Source organism: Cervus canadensis, chromosome 21 (assembly GCF_019320065.1).
Source record: "Cervus canadensis isolate Bull #8, Minnesota chromosome 21, ASM1932006v1, whole genome shotgun sequence".
Lineage (NCBI taxonomy): Eukaryota > Metazoa > Chordata > Mammalia > Artiodactyla > Cervidae > Cervus > Cervus canadensis.
This window is the reverse complement of record NC_057406.1, coordinates 15,694,624-15,715,747: the sequence shown is the minus strand read 5'-3', so window position 1 is coordinate 15,715,747 and position 21,124 is coordinate 15,694,624. Positions and strand designations below refer to the sequence as shown.

Below are 21,124 nucleotides of genomic sequence, written 5' to 3'. Positions count from 1 at the left end.
TGCTGTTGAAATTTGGTGAACGTGGGACCCTTACAGGTTGGAACAACCAAGGAAGGCTTCCTGAGAGAGTTCACATGAATTGTTCACTGATGCAACAAACGTTTACCAACCGCTTACAAGGTGCCAGGCTCCGAGAACACAGCAGTGAACAATTCAGAGTGCTTGCTCTCGTGGGGACGATATTCCGGTGGAAAGACAACAGACAATAAAGTATCAGTGAGAGGTGACTGTTGTATTTAAAAGTAAAGCCGGGTAAGTAGGAAGTACGAGATGTGCCACAGGAACTTAGAGATCAAAGCAAAAGGTTTAAGGGCTGTGGTCAGACAGGGATCGGATTCTGATGGTTGGGAGAAGTTATTACTCTTTGGCCCTGAGGGATCTCAGAAAACTACTGGCACATTCTTTTCCTTTCCTGCATATTCAAAGCATTGAGACATCCCTGAGAGTATATAAGAAAAAAGAATGGTAAGTCCCTAAGTCAGCCTATCGCCCCTTGGGGTTAGGGAACCAGGACCGGTCTTTAAAGAGTCCATACCGCCCCTCCTACCTTGATACATAATTCATGAACCTGTCGCGTTCCCACCCTCCCACTTCCCCAGAAGTCCCTTCCGGAAGCCGAGACCGCTGTTCTGAAGGTTCGGCTCCTTTCCTTAGCAGAACCTGCCTTCACTTCCGTGGTGTCGTCACATCCCTGAAAGGTCTACCCCGTCCCCCGGGCAGAAGCTACTTCCGCCCCTACTAGTCGTAACTTCCGCCCGGGGTGTCCTGGAGCCCGGGCCGCGCCGGATGTGCTCTAGCCGCTCCCGGAAGTGACTCGACCTTTGCATTTCCCCCTCTTTCCCCATTGCCGCCCCCCCACATTGCTATTTCCCTCCCTCCCCCCTTTTCGTTTCCGGCGCTCCCGCCTTCTCTCCGCTGCGGCTCAACTCCGAGTCAGTGGGGGGAGGGAGGGAGGGGAGGGAGGGGGCGTGGAGGAATCGGGGTTCTCGGGAGCACGAGCTGCAGCACCACTTCCGGGTGAGTGTTAGGGGAGGGAGGGGGCCACCCACTGCCTCGCGCCCCCGCCCTGCGGGTGTCTCGCGCGCGATCCTTGCGTGTGAGTGTGTGGGTCTGTCTCGCGCCTAAAGTGCGTGCCCGCGCGCTCGCCTGACGCCCTCCCCCTCCCCTCGCCCCCTCCGGGTCCTCCCACCGCACTCGGCTCCCTCCTTCCCAGCAAACGCCGCCCCTCCCGCGCTCTGGCTCGGCTCCGGCGCCGCCGCAGCCGCCGCCGCCGCCTGGTGAGTCTCGCCGCCGCTGCAGCCGGCGCGCGCCGAGCTCTCTGCTCCTTCCCCCTCCCCTTTTCCTTGGGGGGGGGCGGGGAAGGGGGGGGGTCCACGATGGGACTGTACGTGTGTCCGTCCCGGAACCGGAAGTGGTTGTGGAGGAGCGGGCGATGGGGAGGAATGGGGGGGTTTAGGGGGCGGGTGTCTGTCTGGTGGGTGGCAGAGTTCAGCTCCCTGGAGGGGAAGGAGGGGCGTCCCAAAGAAGGGTCTTTGAGGAACGGCTGGTGGGCGACCTCAGGAGAAGGCGCCCAGGGGCTGTCTCAGGGCAGAGAAGGTGTTTAGGGCACAGCCGGGGACTCCTGTAGCTAGACCACTGTGCAGGCTGAGGGAGGTACTTCTTGGCGCAGGGCCTTGGGTAGGCAGGGGCGAAGTCCTCGCAGAGTGGGGGGAGGCCAGAGGAAGTGCCTGGGCCTGAGCTGGCACTGTGCCTGACACAAGGCCTTGTGCATCCCCCCAGTCCTCAGCTTTGCCTTCTGAGTCAATCCTCGGGAGGCAGGGACCCTTCTCTTCTTCCAACTCTTCTGTTCTCTGACCCTTGGTCACCTGGGGGCCCCCCGGGAACTTAGAAGAACCAGTGTCTGAGCCCAGGGGTGGAACCCACACAGGGGTGGTAGAGTTCTTCTCAGTCGCTGGGAATTGGGTTTGTTTTCCTTGTATCCACATAGGGGGTGGCTCTGCACTCCTGTTACTGTATCCTTGCATCTCTGGATCCCTAGGTTGAGGTGGGGTGGGAGATCTGCCTGCCCTCCAGTCTTGAGTGCTGACAGTCAAAGAATTCCTGAGCTTCTCCACAGTTCCCTGGTGGCTGCATCCTCACCGGCCCCTGTAACCCCGACAATTTGTTTACAGAAAGTTCAGGAGCCCTGGAAAGGACAAGGAATAAGACGACAGGAGGAAGAGAGAGAGAGGGTAAGACAATTTGGGGTTAATGGCTTTTCTGGTTTGGGGGAAGAAGGGGGTCATCATCAAATGGGCCTTTTTTGAACAACGTGACAGAATTTTTCAAGTAATAGCAATTGTAATCCTGGGGTTTGCTGTGGGAGAAAAATCAGCCTCTTCCTGTTATCTCTTGAGGATACCCAGGAAGTTCTGTGCAGAAAGTTGCCACTGTAACCCCCATCACCTTCCATTCCCACCAGTTCTCATCACGAATGAGTTGGGAAATGCTCAAGTGAAATCACTAAGCAGTTGCACTAAGCGTTGCACTGTTCATAAGAGATTTATTCTGCTTTGGGGACACATGGGCCCTAGTTGCCAGTGTAGCCTTTGTGGCATAGCTTATGGAATTGCCTTCATGTGTTTGGAACAAGCAGAACTGAGTTTGGAGTGGAGTTTGTGTCTTTAATATTGCATCAGTGTTTGGAGTGGATCTGGTGAGTGATTCGAGTCTGTGACAAGGAGTTATTTGAATTTGATATATGGCAGGGTGAAGTTTTGGAGGGGAAAGAACTGATTCATGGGTAGTTTGAAGTAAAAATGGATAAAACAGTATGGAATGGATTCCAGAAGTAGTAGGTCTGAAAGAATTCAGAATAGGAGGCTTGATGGTGATTGGGTTTCAGGTGGTCTGAAAATGACAATATATCAACCCCCAAGAGCTTATAATTCTAGCGGTGTCTTCTGAGAACCAGTTCCAGGCTGGTTTATAAAATGTATTCCCCTGTAGGTTTCTGAGCTAAATTGATGATTAAATATTAGGTGCACATCCTCTCATCTCCAGCCTTTTTTTTCTTTCCTGCCTCATGTTGTCCAGGCCTGTCAGTTACTAGTGGAATAGGCAAGGCAAGGAGAACCTCTATGGTGTGCTTCCTGCAGGGTGTAGGTGCAGTGATCCAGTGGGGCCCAGGGTAGAAGGTTGCCAGCTTTAAGGTTCTGTTGGTCTTTCTGAGCCTGGTGTGCTGATCTTTCCAACAGAGTTGGGACAAACCTGTTCTGAATTTATTTTGTATTTGGAAGAGTTCACGGTAGCAGGGCCCCAAATCCTGTTGGGATGGCCCTTCTCCAAGGCCCTTAGGACTTGAGAAAAAGATTTGTTTCCTAACTCAAGAAAAATGGTCCTGGTGCTTCTTCACTTCAAGTTCTTACCTAATATTGCAACCTTTCTGCAGTTGTGCATCTTGGAGCAGTTAGTGGAGAGTCTGAGATCCATGTGTCATGGATCCATGTGTTTCTGTAGTTGAATTCGAGTTAGTTATTCTTTGCATCTCTCTTGTTAGTGCTTCTGGTTGGTCATTAGTAAGCTGGAGGCTATAGTTGTGATACTTTGGGATAGTTCCTTTGTAATTTTGGAACTTTTATGTAACTTCTACTAATTGTCATTACTAAGTCTTCATTAGGTGGAAGTATTTCTCTAACACTCTTCTTTTTAGGAATACTTCGAGCATTTGATTCTTTTTTGTGTTGTCTCCATCTCATCTCCATATGTCTTATGAATTTGTTTTAAGGGGGTTATACTCTTCCATCCTCCACCCAAGTAGAAACTTAGTTGAGTAGTAAATTATTCAGTCATCCACTGATGTGTAGGGCCAGATGTAGATTCTGGAAGCCTTGATTCCTCGGTTCATCCTCTGGCCACTAAATTTGGTTGGTGTATTTCATGATTTCCTAAAGGTTGGTTGGGTGAGAGAATGTTGTTTTCATTTCCTCGGTCTTCCAAGAGTTCTTTTAAGATTGAAAAAGGAATATGTAGTTTCCTGAACCTCTTGAAAAAAATATGCTCTCCAACTTCTCACTGGTGAACAGTGGAGGCATGGTGCAGTAGTGAAGTTTAAATTAAAGTAAAGTTGGCAAATTTTCAATCTGCCAACATCTTCTTTCCACGTATTGTGTTTTCCTTCTTTCCTGCACTTTGGGGCTGTGATAGAAGTCTTCCCCTTCCTTCCCAGTGTAGGGTCACATGTTCTGTTTGCTTTTGTTTTTAATGTATTGGCATAATCATCAAACTTAGTGCTCTATGGGGAGTTGCCCGGTGGTCTAGTGGTTAGGATTCAGCATTGTCAGTACCATGTCCCAGGTTCTATTCCTGGTCTGGGAACTGAGATCTCACCAGCTTCCTAGCACAGCCAAAATAGAAAACAAAAAATAAGCAAAAGAAACAACAACAAAAAAACCTGGCACTCTGTATGGAGATGAAGTTTCTCTGTAATATCATTACCGTCTTTGGGTTTTAAGACTGTTGACATGTGCCTGCTTGGATGTCAGGATGGTTTGGTGGAATTCCTTCGTGCAGCATAGAGAGTTGAAAGGAGAAGGGGTAAAACAACAGTTGGCAGGTATTTGAGTGACCTGGCACCTGCTGGGGCGCCCTGTGACACAACCCCAGGGGGCGCCGTTGACATGTCTTCTGGCAGCAGTTTTCCTTCTTGGTTTCTGTCTGATCTCAGTTCAAGGATACAGAGATGTAAGTCGGCCTCATCAGGACAGTGTTGACCCTTCTCAGGTGTCACCCTGCTGGCAAGTATTGCTTCTAGTTGGGTGAGCAGGGCTCCCCGTGTACCCCCTTTTTGGTCCAGTATATTTATCAGAAGCCCACAGTCAGGTTTGTCATTCTCTCCTGGGAACAGCCACGGTTCTGATCTGCAGCTTTGTTCTTTTAAGGACGAGGGCAGAGTGAACAGAGTATGAGGTGGGGGTGGAGGGGCCTGTATTCCCTTCGTCTGGTCTTTTAACTCAGACTCCATCATTCTAAAATCTCTTATTTTGGTGGCCAGGTGAATATCATCTTTCACTGCATTTTGCGTCATTGAAAGATTCATTTTGGGGTTTGTTTTTGGCTGAGCCGGGGCTTCTGGGATTTTAGTTCCCCAACCAGAGATTAAACACGCCCATGGCAGTAAAGTGCAGCGTCCTAACCACAGGACTGCCAGGGAATTCCCTGAAAACTTCATTTTTGAAAGCATTTATTGGGAACTACCTGCACAGTGTATAGCCCATCCCTGGAAATGGTCTAAATTTTGAGTCGTGAATCACCCGCAGTATGAGAGAGCACGTACTAGAGCGGGTCTCACCTAGGACCCTTTCCCAGCATGCTCTTTGGTCCTGAGTTCAGATTCCTGCTCTGCTGTTTACTGTTTGCCTCCAATTTCATCATTTGAAAAATGGGTAACGTCACATTGGAAATAACTATTTCAGTAAAAATTTTTAAGGAAAAAAAAAACAGGGATTTTGGTATCCTGCTTCATAAAATTGTTGTGGGATTAAATGGTGTGATGGTTGTAAAGTGCTCTGAACAGTTCCTTGAACACAGTCGGCACTTAATTAATGGCGGTGGTGATTCCGTCCACCAGATCACTTGGCGTCCCTGTGTAAGAACCAACAGGCCATGTTTGACCCAGAGACCGCTTCTCCAGAGCCGCCGGTGGACACTATGAATGAATGTAGTGGGGAGGTACAGGGGGCCTCGTGCGCAGGAATCCTGTTGGAGGAAACCTCATTTTCAGGCTCTCAGTTCCTCCCTCCTACATTGTCACATCCATAATGAGTTGACTTCCTTGACTCTTTAGGGGGAAATTATAGTTAGAGCCTCCTTTCCTTTATTTAAAAAACTTTTTTTTTAAATTGTATGTATTTATTATTTGTTTGGCTGCATTGTTGTAGTCGAGGCACTGGGGATCTTCCTTGCGCCGTGTGGCATCTTCTGTTGCACTGCAGACTCTCTAGTTGTGGCGTGTGGGCTCAATAGTTGTGGTGTGAGTTTAGTTGCTCCGAGACATGTGGGATCTTAGTTCCCCGACCAGGGATCAAACCCACATCCCCTGCGTGCAAGGCTGATTTTTAACCACTGGACCGCCAGGAAAGTTCCAGACCCACCTTTCCTTTACACGCCAGCATAATTCTCTACTTCATTTCCAGCATAGTCACCACCTTTGTCTATTTCACCAGCCTGTCTCTTAGCCAGAAAGAAGGTGGGGGCCGAGGTTCAAGTTGGAGCCATGGGCATGGCTTTCAAGATCCATCTGCTGTCACTGGATTCGCTAAGTACAGAATTGCTTACTAGGAGATGGGCCCTGTGTTATAGAGTCGGGAAACAAGTTCAAGATGTGGCCCCTGTCTCTCACCAAAGCTGGGCCAGATTGGATCCCCTGATGCTGTGATCTCATTGTTTCTCAACTTCCAATGCCTGCAGGGCCCTCCCTTTATAAACCAGCACGGGTGGGCAAGCGGGTAGCACCTGGGTGGAGAGTGTCCAATTTTACTGTTTATACCTCAGGGAGCTGGGTGTGCCTGTGCCTGACCCTCGAGGCATTTCAGGTTGAGCCTCTCATGTGAGGCTGTGGTTGCCACAGATTTGGTGCATTCCTGTCCTCTCCTTTCTGGGGAACGAATAGGCTGAAATTCAGTTCTGTTTCCACTCACAGGTTTTAAGAAAATGGAGAGTTTCGTTCAATTTTGAGAGCAGTAAGTGTGCTGAGACTTCTCAGAGGCTGAGGAATAGAGTTACGTCTCAGTGAGATCCTTTGGCTCCCCTCCCTTGTTGGAGCACTTTCCTGGTTTGCTTAGTCACTTCTTGGGACCCGGTTTCCGTGCCCAGTCTCCCCTCCAGCTATTGGTATCCCTGATGTCCGCCTCCAGCGTGTCCTTGGCAGGACTGTGGCTATAAGTCAGTGCCTCCTGCGAGTCTTTCACCCCTCCTGGAGCTTCATTGCTCTTGGCCCAGAGCAGGTGTTCATGTTTGTTCCTGCTTTGCTTCACATCCCTTCCCAGCGCTCTCCTCTTTCCCCTTCACCTGCTTCTGCTGGCCAGGACGTCCCCTGGTCCAGACTTTGGGGAAGCTACTGTGGACCAGCAGCCTGCAATTAAGCCTTGCCAGGCAGAGTGATCAGATGTGAGAGCAAGCAGTGGGTCAGCTGCACCCCAATTAAAACAATACATTTGAAAAATAAAAACAGTAACAAAAAAGAGAGTGAGTGGTGGGATCCCTTGCCTGGGTTTCAGACCCATCGGTGACTTGCAGTGTGATTCTAAGGGATTCCTTTTCTTTTTTCTTATTCCTCACTCCCAGGGTTTCACGCTCACGCGTCATCTGCACGCAGAGAACTTGAGCTCGTAGAGGCAGTGTTTGAGAACTCCAGAGGGGTCTGGTAACGTGTGTGTGTGTTCTGGCCCACCAGAGTCCCTGTTCTGAGCCCTTCAGGTGGCGATCCGGGGTCCTGCTGCTGCTGCTGGAGCCAGCACCCCTTTTAAAACTGCATACTCCAGGGACTTGCCTGGTGGCTCAGTGGCTAAGACTCCACACTCCCATGGTTGATCCCTGGTCAGGGAACTAGATCCCACATGCTGCAACAAAGGTCCCTCGAGCCACAACTAAGACACAATGTAGACAAATAAATATATATTTACAGAGCAAATTGGTTACCACATGTTCTCGCTGCTCAGTCCAGGGTGTGTGGTACGCAGTGCAGCACTGAGTTTGTTCTTACACCTTGAGGAGATCTGGAGGGGGGCGTGGCGCCCAGATATCATATGGAGCCCCAAAATATTGTGATTCTGATTCTCATCAGTTTCATTCTTTAATTTTCTTGGGCATTTTGTGTTCTGACCAAGAACCTTTTCAAGCTGTGTGACCTATAGACATGTGGATTGGAACCCTTGGAATTTTTTTTATTTCAAGGAAGATGGGTTTGAGGGATGAAGGGAGAGGAACAAGGATAGATGCCCCGGCTCTTTTCAACCCGATCTGTGATCTGCTTTGTGTGTACATGGGCCCCTGCCTTCCTCTCTCATGGAAGGACTGCAGTTTCTTTCTCTTTCTTCTTAATTTCTAGTATACTATTTTATTTTTGTCTGCACTGGGTCTTTGTTGCTACAAGGGCTTTTCTCTAGTTGCGATGAGCGGGGGCTACTCTCTAGTTGTGGTGCGTGGGCTTCTCATTGCGGTGGCTTCTCTTATTGCGGAGCACAGGCTCTGGGGCGCATGGGCTCAGTAGTCGCGGTTCCCAGGCTCTAGAGCACAGTCTCAGTAGATGTGGTGCTCAGGCTTAGTTGCCCCGTGGCATGTGGGCTCTTCCCTTAGACCAGGAGTCAAATACGTGTTGCCTGCCTTGGCAGGTAGGTTCTTTACCACTGAGCCACCAGGGTAGCCCATGACTTCAGTTTCTCTTCTTGTCAGCAAAAGAAAGCAGTGCCAGTTCTGTTTCTTTGGGCTACAGGAAGCACTGTGTGGGTAGACAAGCTCTCTCCCCAGCATCTGATCCTGGGAGCCTCGGTTGGATGCGGATGTAGTGCCGAGGGTCCTGACTTCAGGGACCTGTGTGCCAGGTCTGAGGGCTCATTCCCAGCCCTGTGCGAAGAGATCAGGAGCTCCTCTGCTCCTCTCCCCGCTGCTGAGCTGGTTTAAGTTATTCCTGCCTGTGACATGGTGTCTCTTTCCATCTTCAGGTAGAATGGAAGAATCTCACTTCAATTCTAACCCGTACTTCTGGCCTTCAATCCCCACGGTCTCAGGACAGGTAGGTGGTGGTTGGCTCGCTTGTGTAATTCTGTCAGCTCTGAGTAGCAAGTTCTGTGACTGTGGATGCTGAAGTAAGATAAATCCTATGCTGTCTCCCCGGGATTATATAGCGTTTCCACTCAGCTAATCTCTGGAAGCGCAGCTATTAACCACCGCCTTTTGGTCTCCACGGAGCAGGGTGCCAAGGGAGCATGCGGGCTGGACCTTCTCTCAAAGGCTGCTCTCCCCTTCCTTTCCTTTTAGATTGAGAACACGATGTTTATCAACAAGATGAAGGATCAGCTGCTGCCAGAGAAGGGCTGTGGGCTGGCCCCGCCCCACTACCCCACCTTGCTGACAGTGCCTGCCTCGGTGTCCCTGCCCTCGGGCATCAGCATGGACACAGAGTCCAAGTCAGACCAGCTGACCCCACACAGCCAGGCGTCGGTCACCCAGAACATCACGGTTGTCCCCGTGCCGTCGACAGGACTGATGACCGCCGGTGAGCACCTCCGCTCTTCTCCACTCTGAGGTGTTGATCTTTCGCGATCAGTACCCCAGGCTGGAGGGCGCCGGGGACATGGGGAGTGGGAGACGTGTTTTGATTCCTCAATCAAATCTTTATTAAGTGCCTACTGTGTGCCTAGCAATGCGCTAGGCATTGTGGGGGAAACAAAGAAGTAGAAGATGCGGTCCCTGCCTTTGAGGAGGTGACATTCTTTCCTTCTCTGAATCAAGGCGTCTCCTGTTCTCAGAGGTGGAGAAGAGAAGGGAGTCAATCAAGGGGTAAATCTCACTGTTACCGGGGCGGGGCGGGGACAGGGGTTAGGAGACCGTTGTTTTTCTACAGGGCTTGGGGTTTCCTGTACACTCCGGGCGGGGGGATGGTGGTGAGGGGCTACATAGACAATGATCTGGGGAAAATGAAGTAGGACCAGGGTGAGGACCAGACAACATGACACCATCTCCTTTTTCTCGCAATCCTAGGTCCCGGCCTGGTTATCACGTCCCCCTCAGGCTCCCTCGTGACCACAGCCACGTCAGCTCAGACCTTCCCCATCTCGGCTCCCATGATTGTCTCAGCTCTTCCCCCTGGCTCACAAGCCCTGCAGGTGGTCCCCGACCTCTCTAAGAAGGTAGCATCGACCCTCACCGAGGAAGGCGGCGGCGGCGGTGGCGGTGGCGGCGGCACCGTGGTGGCCACTAAGCCCCCCCGGGGCCGGAAGAAGAAGCGGATGCTGGAGTCGGGGCTGCCCGAGATGAATGACCCTTATGTCCTCTCCCCTGAGGACGACGATGACCATCAGAAAGACGGCAAGACCTACAGGTAAGGGTAGAGCCGGGGGCTGGAGGGGTTGCCGCGCTCTCAGCTTCCCCGCCCCATCGGGCTCGGCACTCTGGCAGCTTCCACTTCAGATCCATGTGCATGTCAGGCATTCAGTTGAGGGGGAGGAAGACGGGGCTGCTGGCCCTTCTCTGTGGCCTCTTCCCCAGGAGGCAGACCCATTTTGCCCCTTCATTTTTGGGGGTCGTCAGCATTGACTTATTCGGGGGTGATATAATGGAATTTCTGTCTTGTTACGAGACTTTAGACTAGGTTCAAGACTCTTGTCTCCTCCTTTTTGCTTTCTACATTTTCCATTCCTTTTTTTCCAAGAAACTTTTCTGGTTAAGCAGCTAATCTTAACCTGTGTGCCATCCACCAGTTTGTGGGCCCTGTTTGAGCATTGAGCCTGCCTGACCCTGCATGGTTGGGATGACGGGATGATGGGAGGGGTCTGTATTAAAAGGTGGAGCAAATAGGATCCCTCCCCTCCCACCTGTGGAATAGTCGCTTGTTAAATGGCTGTTGGCTCACCTTCTCATTCATGGAAGTTCTTTTCATCTCCTACTTCTTTTAAGTTGCCTATTGCCAAAAAGCATTCTAAGCATATTTGCATGTGATACTATATGAAAATGGTTACATTATCTGAACTCCCTACCCTTTGAAAATTGGAAATCTTTTATTCCCCTTGAGAACCATCAAGGGCCCTAGAGGGTTCGGGGAGTTTAGCCCCAGTGTACAGAGTGGAGTAACCACTGTCGAAGCTTTGACGCAGACGGGCAGACGTGCATGGCTGGGAGACTGGGTCTGTCCTTAGTGTACCGAGATGGGCAATGTTGTTCCCATTTTAGGAGCGAAGGGAACTGCGGCACAGGAAATGGACAGAGCCTTGGGCTCATGGATTCAGTTCCCGGCTCCACCACGAACTTGCTGTGTGACCCTGGGCAAGTCCTTTCCCCCTCTCTGGGCCTCAGTTTCCTCATCTGTAAAATGGGGAGAATTGTGTTTATGCCTCCCAGTCGTTGGGAGTATATATCAGATAAGATTTGACATGTTGGGAACTTCAAAACAGATAAGAAATGGTCATCACGTAGCATTTATTTATTTTTTATGTGTTGTACATCTCTACCATGGAGAGTTCAGAGCGTTTAAAAGTCATCTTTGTAATTCAGAATGAGGGGAGTGTTGCTGTGCTCTGTAGAAAGTATTGAGCACTGCAGAATTCCAGCTCATAACCTGAAAGTTCACTGCAGCTTTATTATTGCAGGTGTACCCTACTTTATACAGTAAAAGTGTTCCTGAAAAATGTTTACATCATGTCATATCATAAAGGTACTTGACAAGCTTGATTCATTTAAAGGCATCGTTTTATGTTTTCATAAAATGAAAATCCCTTTTAAATTTATTCTGTACAAATCTGGGTTTTTATGTATTTGCTTAAAGTGAGGTCATTGTGACATGGAGCCACAGCTCAATGAATTCATTCCTTGTAGAAGTGATGGGAGGGCTCCCTGACACTGGGGGGCCCTTCACAGGGATCAGGGTCCTCTGATTCTCATGTGGTTTCTCATGTGCTTTCTGGACCCACGTGAGAGCCATTTCTGGACTTCTCACACTGCATGTGCAAAGAAGTGTGAGCTTAACAATTGGAGGGCAGCCGTGACAGGACTTCCCACACCCTCAGTGTTTTTGGAATTCTTGACCAGCCCCACCTCCAGGTGGCTAAAGGGAACTCTGAATTTAAAGGGGACTAAATCCTTAGGTTGGGAATATCCCCTGGAGAAGGGAATGGCAACTCACTCCAGTATTCTTGCCTGGGAAATTCCATGGGAGAGTAGGCTGGTGGATTCTAGTCCGTGGAGTCAAAAAGAGTCAGACACAACTGAGAAACTAAACCAAGACACCTATGTTATAGGTAAATGGAATTGCTTAAGAAACTCAAACTCTGAGGTGCCAGAGGAATCTTTTTAATCATGAACAATCCCATTTGCAATCCATATGTGGGTCAACCAACCACGACCACTCCTATGGTCCATAGCATTTGACTGGGCATTGAGGGAATTGGATTCTTTTTCTCTGGGCAAGTCAACTTATTTCTCGCTCTCTATTCCCATCTGTAAAATGGGAAGATTCATCCTGGCCCTCATCTCTTGTGGAAATGTTCTGAGGAAAATCTGAGTATCCAAATGTTTTTGATCATCTTAGGGGAAAAAATAGTCGTTAATTCAAAGCTGTTCTTGTAACCAAGGCCATGGCCTTGCATGCCTCCACAGGGGCACCCTTGTGGCCTCCGGAGCTGTGTGCCCGTGACTTGGACACTGGCCTTCCTATCCTGCCCACTGCCACAGCTCTCCTAGTCAGGTTTCTCCCTCCCCCCACCCCCCCCACCCCCACCCCTCACACACACACCTGGCATTAGATTTGTACTTATTTGGCTTCAGAGGATTTTGGAGATGGAAGTACATTAATGGTCACCTAAGCCTCCCTATAGTTTTAGTGTTTAACTGTTTCTGGCAGATGCTGCAGTGGTCTGGCTCTCCCTCGATCCCTCTATAGAGTGAGGAGTCTTAGGTCAGGTGAGAATGAATCATGGGTTGTCCTCTGGCAAATGGCTTCACCTTTCTGAGCATTTGTGTTCCTGTCTGTAAAACAGGATAGTGCTTGCCAAATTGTTGTGAGGAGTGGAAACTGTGTGTTTAAAGGGCCTAATTCAAGGAACTTTCCTGGTGGTCCAGTGGTTAAGACTCTGTTCCCAATGCAGGGGGCCTGGGTTCGATCCCTGTTTAGAGAACTAGATCCCACATGCCTCAACTAAGACCCAGTGCAGCCAAATAAATCAATGTGTTTTTGTTTTTTTTTTAAAAAGGGGGCCTAGTTCAGGCACAGCAGCAAATGGCATCTGTTAATGCCTGTTAGTATTGAGTTATTATCACAATCATCCGTATGATACTTACCCCTCTGGAGATGGCACATTTTTGATGAATTTAAGTTTGGCAGATTTCCGTAGTTTGAAAACTTTGATGAAGAGGCTTGTTTCTCTTTTTTTATAATTAATTCCAGATGAAGGGTACAGTTATGTGTTCAGCATTCACATGCAAACTAATGAGGTTTCATTGGAAATAACATGAGTGGGTGTGTCTTTCCACCTGTCTGAGAAATCTTAGTGGTGGAAGGAAATTATCTTGTAACTTTAGTGCAGTTTCTCCTCCAAGTGACAAAGTGCCTAGTTTTTAACCTTGGTCTTAGTGAAATATAGAGTAGCATAAGCTCGTCCAGCGCTGGTGCTGCTAACGTTAATGCAGTTCTATTACTGGAGAACACTTGGCTTACTGTTGACCATTCTGGGTCTTTGAGGGGCAGATATTTCTCTCTCCATTTTACAGACCAGAAAATCGAGGTCTAGACTGACAAGCAGGCCTGTAACTGAACCCTGCGTAGAGCCCAGGTGTCCAGACTTCCGTTGGACCCTGCTGACTATAAACAGCAACCCCCCCCCCCCCCATATACACACAGATATATACACACACACACACACACAATGGGTGGATATCCCAGACTACAGCAAGGGGTTGGTCAGCTGGTAATTGGATTTCCTTCAGAGTTTTCAGGCAACTTGAGAATAGAAATTAGCCTTACTGGTGAGCGTTTTAGTGGAAGCATTAATACAGGAACTGTATCCCCAACTCACTAGAGTCTCATCTTCTCTGAGGAGATCAAGAGTTCTTTTTAGTCCCCATCTTGATTATTCTCTGAAGATTCTCCTGGGATCAGAAAAAAGGCAGAATCCCCCTTCACCATCCCTGAGCTCCTTTTCAAGGAGGAGGACCCAGAACAGAGGGTCCAGACTGCCCTGGCTCCCAGGCTGCGGTCCTCGCTGGCAGCCCATGTCATCTGCTGCTGAGTTGTTCAGGAGTGATAGGGTTCCAGCTCATGGAGAGACTACGTAGCTTTTTCCCAGGAAAGTCTAGATAGCTGTGACTTACCTTGCCCACAGGCCTCCTTATTTGATATCGCTGGGCACTGTAGTAGAAGGATTGCCAGCTGAGGTGGCGAGTGCAAGTTCACTTAGACGCTGCTGATGCCAGCCTGAGATGCTGGCGTTGGCGCCAGGCAAAGGTTCAGTGGGAAGCTCAGTGTTTGGCCAGTCGTCTTCTCCTGAACGTTTGAGGGGTACAACCCCCTCCAGCAGTTTCCTTGGCTCATTGCAGAGGTAGTTCTCACCTGACTGGCAAGGGGCTGGGGGTGGGGTAGTGGGTGGAGCATTGGATACAGGGTGGAGGCCAGACACAGGGTTGGGGAAGGCCCCCTCCAAGTAATCCTGCTCTTTCTCCACCCTGTCCCTCTTGGAAGGAATCTAGATTCACTGTCAAACAGGAAGTAGGAGAAAATCTGAGGAGACAGGAGAAAAGTCCTCCTGGGCAACCTAGTCAGTTTGTCCTCGTTGTCCTCTCAGGAGCTGGAGGGTTACCCGAGGAATGTCCTTTCGCCATGGGATCCTGGAGGAAGGGGTGCTAAAAAGTCTGAAATCAAGTTACAGGCAGAAGGAAGACGGGTGTGAGGTGAATCCACGTCAGCTCAGGGCCAGTCATAAGGTTTTCCTGTCTCACCTGGTTGAATTCTTGTTTATGTACACACTGGGGAGTCCAGGCATTAAGCAAACACTTGAATTAAATACTCACATTGTGCCAGGCAGTGTTGGAAGCGTAGGCTGTCAGGATAGATAAAATAGAGCCCCTCCTCTGGAGGGCCCGCAGTGTGGCTGGCACAGGAGAGATCAGAGGGGTTGGCATCCCTGGCAGCGGAGGGGCGGGCTCAGCCACGCCCGCTCGGTGGACGGAGTCCTAACCGCTGCCCTCCCTTGGCCCAGGTGCCGGATGTGCTCCCTGACCTTCTACTCGAAGTCGGAGATGCAGATCCACTCCAAGTCCCACACCGAGACCAAGCCCCACAAGTGCCCACACTGCTCCAAGACCTTCGCCAACAGCTCCTACCTGGCCCAGCACATCCGTATCCACTCAGGGGCCAAGCCCTACAGTTGTAACTTCTGTGAGAAATCCTTCCGCCAGCTCTCTCATCTCCAGCAGCACACCCGGTAAGGCTGCTCTCAGTACCCACCCCCACCCCCCAAGCGTGGACACTGAGGCCACGTGGCCAGCACCTCCTCCTCCTCGCTCCATATTTTTTCCTGTGTCCCTTTCCACTTTGCCCCTGGGAGCCTCGACTCTCCCATTGCTGTTTGTGAAAACTAATGACATGTCCCTGCAGCTCGGGCGGGGTGGGGCCTGGAGACTTGTGCTCTCTGGCCCCAGAGACTGGACCCATCTGTGTGGTTTCTCTCTGTGTCTGTGTCTGGAAATCTTCTGCAGAGCAGGCCCTGCTCTTACTATATACTTCAGGTCAGAGCGAAGGTGCGCGTTCAGCCTCAGGTCCATGGGCAGCAGGCGGTGGTGGTCTTTGTTCAGATTACTGTGTGGAAGCAGGGTGTCCGTGGTGAGTGTGTGACCTTGGCCCAAAGCGGAGGGCTGATGAGCCGGAATTCTTTAAGGTTACTGGAGCCAGGGGTGCCGCTCTTCATCATCTCACTGCCATTCTAGCCACCGATTTAAGATCAGCAGCAGCGTAGACGCGGGTGTCCTCTTCACCAGCCTCTCCAGGGGGGAGGGAGGCGGGGTGCTCTCGTCTATCAAGCAGCATCCTTGCACCCAGCGGAGAGCTGAGCCCGTGGTGTCGAGCCGCTCCCTCCTCCCCCTCCCTCCTCTCCTCTCCGGCAGGATCCACTCCAAGGTGCACACGGAGATCATCAAGCCCCACAAGTGCCCGCACTGCTCCAAGACCTTCGCCAACACCTCCTACCTGGCCCAGCACCTCCGTATCCACTCGGGGGCCAAGCCCTACAACTGTTCCTACTGCCAGAAGGCCTTCCGCCAGCTCTCCCACCTCCAGCAGCACACACGGTAAGGGAGAGTGGCAGGCTACTGCCCCTGCCCCGCTGGCATGCCCTCCCTACCCCCGCCCCGGACACACACAACAACCCGCATGCGGGGGGCGGGGGAGAGACCCGGCTGGAGGAGAGAGCTGGCACCGGGGAGGAAGACCACGCAAGACTGGAGACACCAGTGGACACTCAGAGATCTGCCTTTGTGGGTCAGAAGCAGTGCCGAGGAGACGCAATGACTGGGCCATTCCCTGATCTGAGGGAGGAGGAAACCTACTGAGAGCAGAGCTGACAAGTCCTTCCCTCATCCTCCTGCCTGGAAACAACCTGGCAAGTGCACATATCTGGCAAGATTTTCTCCTCGAGGACATTTGGTTGGAGAAGACCATCCCTCTAGCCCTTCGGGCACCAACTATGAACGGGAGGTAGAATGAGACTTCAGCCAGCTACCAGCCTGGCGACACCAACAGCACCTCGCAAGGCTCCCAGGGAGGCCAGGAGTACAGAACAGAACACATCCCAAATGTGCACAACGAAACGGAAAGGCTCCTACTCCATGAGGATGTGCAGTTTGTCCCATGATCCTCGAGTAGCCTGGAGGAGGTGAGCCTGCGTTTGGAAGACCTGATGACCTTCGATGGGATGTCAAGTTGAGCTGGAGTCCAGGGTCTTGCTGGCCATAGGCCTCCTCTCCTGGCTGTTTCTGGAGGTGGCAGTTCCCCTTAAAGTGGTCCCACAGCTGGCTTCTCGAAGAGGAGGAATCAGGCTTTCCTCACAAGGAGACGCATCCTGCGAGGTTTTCAGGATTTTTACACCTGTGGTCTCAAAAAGCAGCCAGTCACAGAGATGCTTCTGAAGTCCCTGCCGAGGAGCAGGGGTCTGGAGACCCTCAAGTCCTTAGCTCGCCTCAGCAGAGGGCCCTGTAGTGTTTGAAGAGGTCAGATTTTTACTAATCTGGGCATTTCCTGCTGTTCGGGCAGAACTAGGCATAACCCCAGGAACTTCCAGGGTCATGTTGCCCTTCACATTTCGCATAACTCTGTGCTCTTCTTTGACACCAGAATTTTCTCTGAGAGTGGTGCTAAGGTTGAAGTGATAGTTTCTGGCTGTGTGTTGGGGGCCACGGGAGAAGTGTCCTGTATTTCTTCTCACTGCTTTGTTTATCTTACGTTTCTGAACGTTCGTGAGGGATGATTACTGTGGGAGCTGCCTTGACTGCCAGGTTGTGGCCTGACTGTCCCTTGGCTGCCAGGCCCCCAGCCTTCCCCTCCCCGCAAAGGAGCCCAGCTTGAGCCGTGTGGCATGGGCAGCGAGCAGAAGTTGGGCCTGTGGCCTGAGCTGGTGCCTTCTGGAGACCCGCGCCGTGTTCCCCGAGGAGGCCTGTTGAGGTGCTGGTCCGTGAGCGGCCTCGCTGACGTGCTCTCCCTTTCTCCTTCTCTCATCCCATGCAGAATCCACACCGGGGACAGGCCGTACAAATGTGCACACCCAGGCTGCGAGAAAGCCTTCACACAGCTCTCCAACCTGCAGGTAACTGCTCCACCCTCCACACGGGGCCTGACGTCTGAGTCTCGGGGGTGGAGGTGCCGTGACACCAGCCAGTGGTTCTCAAACTTCTTCAAGACCCTTTACACTCTTAACAGTCATCCAGGAACCCAAGGAGCTTTTGTTGACGTGGGTAATAACACCTAACTACAGAGATTATCAAACTGAAAAACTGTTTAGTAATTTGTTTATAAAAGTAACAAACAGGGACTTCCGTGGCAGTCCAGTGGTTAAGACTGCACTGCCAATGCAGGGGGTGTGGGTTTGATCCCTGGTCAGGGAACTAAGATCCCACGTACTGTGTGGCTCAGCTAAAAGATTTTTTTAAAATAATTTTTAAAATTAAAAAAATAGAAATAACAAACTCTATTGCACATCAGCATAAATATCTCTAAATCCTCCCCCCACCGCCCGCCAAAAAGAAAATTTAGAAGAATGGCATTTTATTTTTATGCTTCCTTCTCTAACGTCTGGCTCACTGGAAGATGGACGGACTTTCTTTGTGCTGCTTTTATTCTATTCCATATTAGACATCACGTTATCTCTGTACAGTCAGGAAAGAATGATCATGAAAAAGCAAACGGTGTCTTATTGCCACTATTTTGACAATACTTTTGACCTGGCAGCCCCCTGAGAGGTCTTTGTGTTCCCCAGTGACCCCCACACCTCTCTTTGAGAACCCCTGAATGAACGGCCCCAGCATTGCCGCCAGTCTCACTTTTGGGATCCTGGTGCTTGCTGCCCTAGGGGTGCTACTTCCCTTAGCTGCTGCCTCCTGAGGTTACATCTGAAGCAGTTTCTACTGTCTGTGGACAGAAGCAGAGGCCAAGAGTCCTGGCACTGAACTCAGGGCTTTCCATTAAGGTCAAGGAGGCGGGAGGGCAGAGTCTGGTGCACCCATCCTCATTCCTCCCAATTTTCTCAGTCCCACAGGCGGCAGCACAACAAAGATAAACCCTTCAAGTGCCACAATTGTCACCGGGCGTACACAGACGCGACCTCGCTGGAGGTGCACCTGTCCACGCACACAGTGAAGCATGCCAAGGTGTACACCTGCACCATCTGTAGCCGGGCGTACACGTCGGTGAGCGCTCTCCCCACCCCCCTCAAGCCACTGCACCCCACCTTTCTGATAGAGAGCTGTGACCACGCCTCCTCCCTTGCTCCAACTTGCCAGAATCAGGAAAGAGAACTGAAGTGAAAAGACACAGAGCTGAGGAATGTAGAGGATGCCTGGTCCTTTAAGCCTAGACCAACTGCTCAGCAGTGATTCTTCATTTTTCTTAGACATAAGACAAAAGAAAGCACCTTGAAATTGTGAGAGATGAGATTTCAGTTAGACCTCTTCTTTAGACTCGGGGGCTTCCCAGGTGGCGCTAGTGGTAAAGAACCCGCCTGCCAGCGCAGGCTATCCCTGGGTCGGGAAGCTCCCCTCGGGGAGGAAATGACAACCCACTCCAGTATTCTTCCCTGGAGAATCCCATGGACAGAGGAGCCTGGTGGGCTACAGTCCGTGGAGTTGCAAAGAGTTAAGGCACTAAAGAGACTTAACACACACACACATATTAGACTCCAGAAAAAGGTGTTCAGGTTATTCTGTTAAGAGAGCTTGGAGAAAATGACAGCGTTCCCTGCACCAGTTGAATGCCCACAGTGACTATAAAGGTCCCCCTCTCTTGTCCACCCAGTAGTGAGCCCTGCAAGTGGCCTCGGGGAGAACCTGCAAGGTTCCAGAACACCTCTGTATCCATGTTGTTCCATTTAAAGCAAAGTAACAGCCATCCTTTCCTCCCCTCAACTCCTTTTCCATCTTGCCCAGGAAACGTACCTGATGAAACACATGCGCAAACACAACCCTCCTGATCTCCAGCAGCAGGTGCAGGCGGCGGCAGCAGCAGCAGCGGTGGCCCAGGCCCAGGCCCAAGCTCAAGCCCAGGCCCAAGCCCAGGCCCAAGCCCAGGCCCAGGCCCAGGCCCAGGCCTCTCAGGCTTCGCAGCAGCCACAGCAACAGCAGCCACAGCCACCACACTTCCAGTCCCCTGGGGCAGCCCCCCAGGGTGGGGGTGGCGGGGACAGCAACCCGAACCCTCCACCCCAGTGTTCCTTTGACCTGACCCCCTATAAGACGGCGGAGCATCACAAGGACATCTGCCTCACCGTCACCACCAGCACCATCCAGGTGGAGCACCTGGCCAGCTCGTAGAGACCTGTGCTGCCGGCCACTGGGAAGAGGGGGAGGAAGTGCCGGTCCCTCCTTTCTCCAGCTCCTCCCAGTGGGAAAAGTCCTCTTCTTCTTTGACAGGCCACAGCTCCACCTCCTTGGGCCTCAGGCGCGGCCTTCCTTCCCAGGATACCATCCTTATTCTCAGCTCCTCTTCAGAAGGAACGTCAGCCCTCCCGATGGGCAGAGGAGTACTGAGCTGGTAGCGTAATCCGGCAGCCTCCCTGCCTAAGCATAGCTTTTAAAATTGGGGGTTGGTGCTCAGGGGAGGGGTTTGCTATGACCTCATAGAGACTATTCCAGCGGGGCACTTACTCTCTCCTCACCCTCGTGATCCTCCAAGCTCGGGCTGATAAGAGGACTAGAGGTTGGCCCTCCCAGATGTCAGAGCGGAGGGAGCCCTAAATGCAACCAGCCTCCTGTTCTACTCTTGCCTGCAAAAGAACAGAGGTTCCTCCCGTGCCCCTGTCCCTGGGAGCCATTTTCTTTCCCTCATGACCTCACTTCAATCCTACCTAATACCGGAAGGAGGTCTGGGGGTGGGGGATCAAGGGCTGAGATGTGGTCCCAAAGGGGCCAGAGATCCCCAAAATGGTCAAGGTGGCTTAGAAGTGTGGGTTATGGTTTTCCTTGGAGTCTCTCCCTTTCTCTGCCAGCCGAGGCCCTGTGCTCTGTCTCCCAGTCCCCAGCCTAAGGAGCTGTGGGTTCCTTATGAAACCCCACAAGGGAGTGCTGCAGAGAAGGGAGAGTTCAGGGCAAATGCAAAGACTGGACTTAGCTCCCTAGGTGCCACGGTCAGTTGCCGGACACGGATTTATATATAAATATATATATATAAATATATATATACCCACTCATCACGGCCATCTTTGTTGTAACCATTTCTGTGTTTATAAATGCATTATCTCAGAATTTTCATATTTGATGTTTTGTTTATTTTTGTCCCCTTTTTGTTTTTCTCCACCCTGTCTCCTGGCCAGCAACATTTTTATTTTTTTGTCTTTTTTTTTTTTTTTTAATCATGGCAGATTTCCGAGAAAAGAAAAAATGGAAAAAAAAAAATCAGGAAACTAAGTTGTTATAAAGCAATTTAAAATGAAGAAAAAAAAAAGAAAAAACTTATGTACAAAACCAAGGGGTGTTTTTAGAACCTTGTATAGAAATAAATTCGTGTAAAAGGATCAGAGGCAGTGGAGCTACTGATGTGAGTATAAGCATGGGGGGAAGAGCTATCTGGAGAGGCATTCAAGGCCAGGACAGAGGATTGACAGTAATGTGTGTATGGTAAGAATGAATGCTGTGCGATGGGGCTGTGTGTGTGTGTGTGTCCCTAGCCACAGAAGGCCAC

The 21,124-nt window shown here is 50.9% G+C and overlaps 1 protein-coding gene across 19 annotated transcripts; it reads left to right on the top strand.

Moving 5' to 3' along the window:
* The first annotated feature begins 799 nt into the window (after window positions 1-799).
* Window positions 800-20,957, top strand: ZNF384 (zinc finger protein 384). 19 transcript variants are annotated; one of them, XM_043440168.1, is made up of 13 exons: window positions 814-1,017; window positions 1,214-1,277; window positions 2,172-2,231; window positions 8,700-8,770; window positions 9,016-9,253; window positions 9,490-9,537; window positions 9,739-10,078; window positions 10,927-11,019; window positions 14,943-15,167; window positions 15,847-16,029; window positions 17,462-17,540; window positions 18,481-18,639; window positions 19,375-20,957. In XM_043440168.1, the coding sequence occupies exons 4-13, from the start codon at window positions 8,705-8,707 to the stop codon at window positions 19,756-19,758; spliced, it is 1,815 nt and encodes a 604-aa protein (XP_043296103.1). In that variant the 5' UTR covers window positions 814-1,017; window positions 1,214-1,277; window positions 2,172-2,231; window positions 8,700-8,704; the 3' UTR covers window positions 19,759-20,957. The 19 variants fall into 19 exon arrangements, with proteins under 19 accessions (XP_043296101.1, XP_043296108.1, XP_043296112.1 ...); XM_043440166.1 differs by lacking the exon at window positions 1,214-1,277 and having other exon boundaries at window positions 800-1,017; XM_043440171.1 differs by lacking the exons at window positions 814-1,017; window positions 1,214-1,277 and adding an exon at window positions 1,447-1,653.
* The last annotated feature ends 167 nt before the right edge of the window (window positions 20,958-21,124 follow it).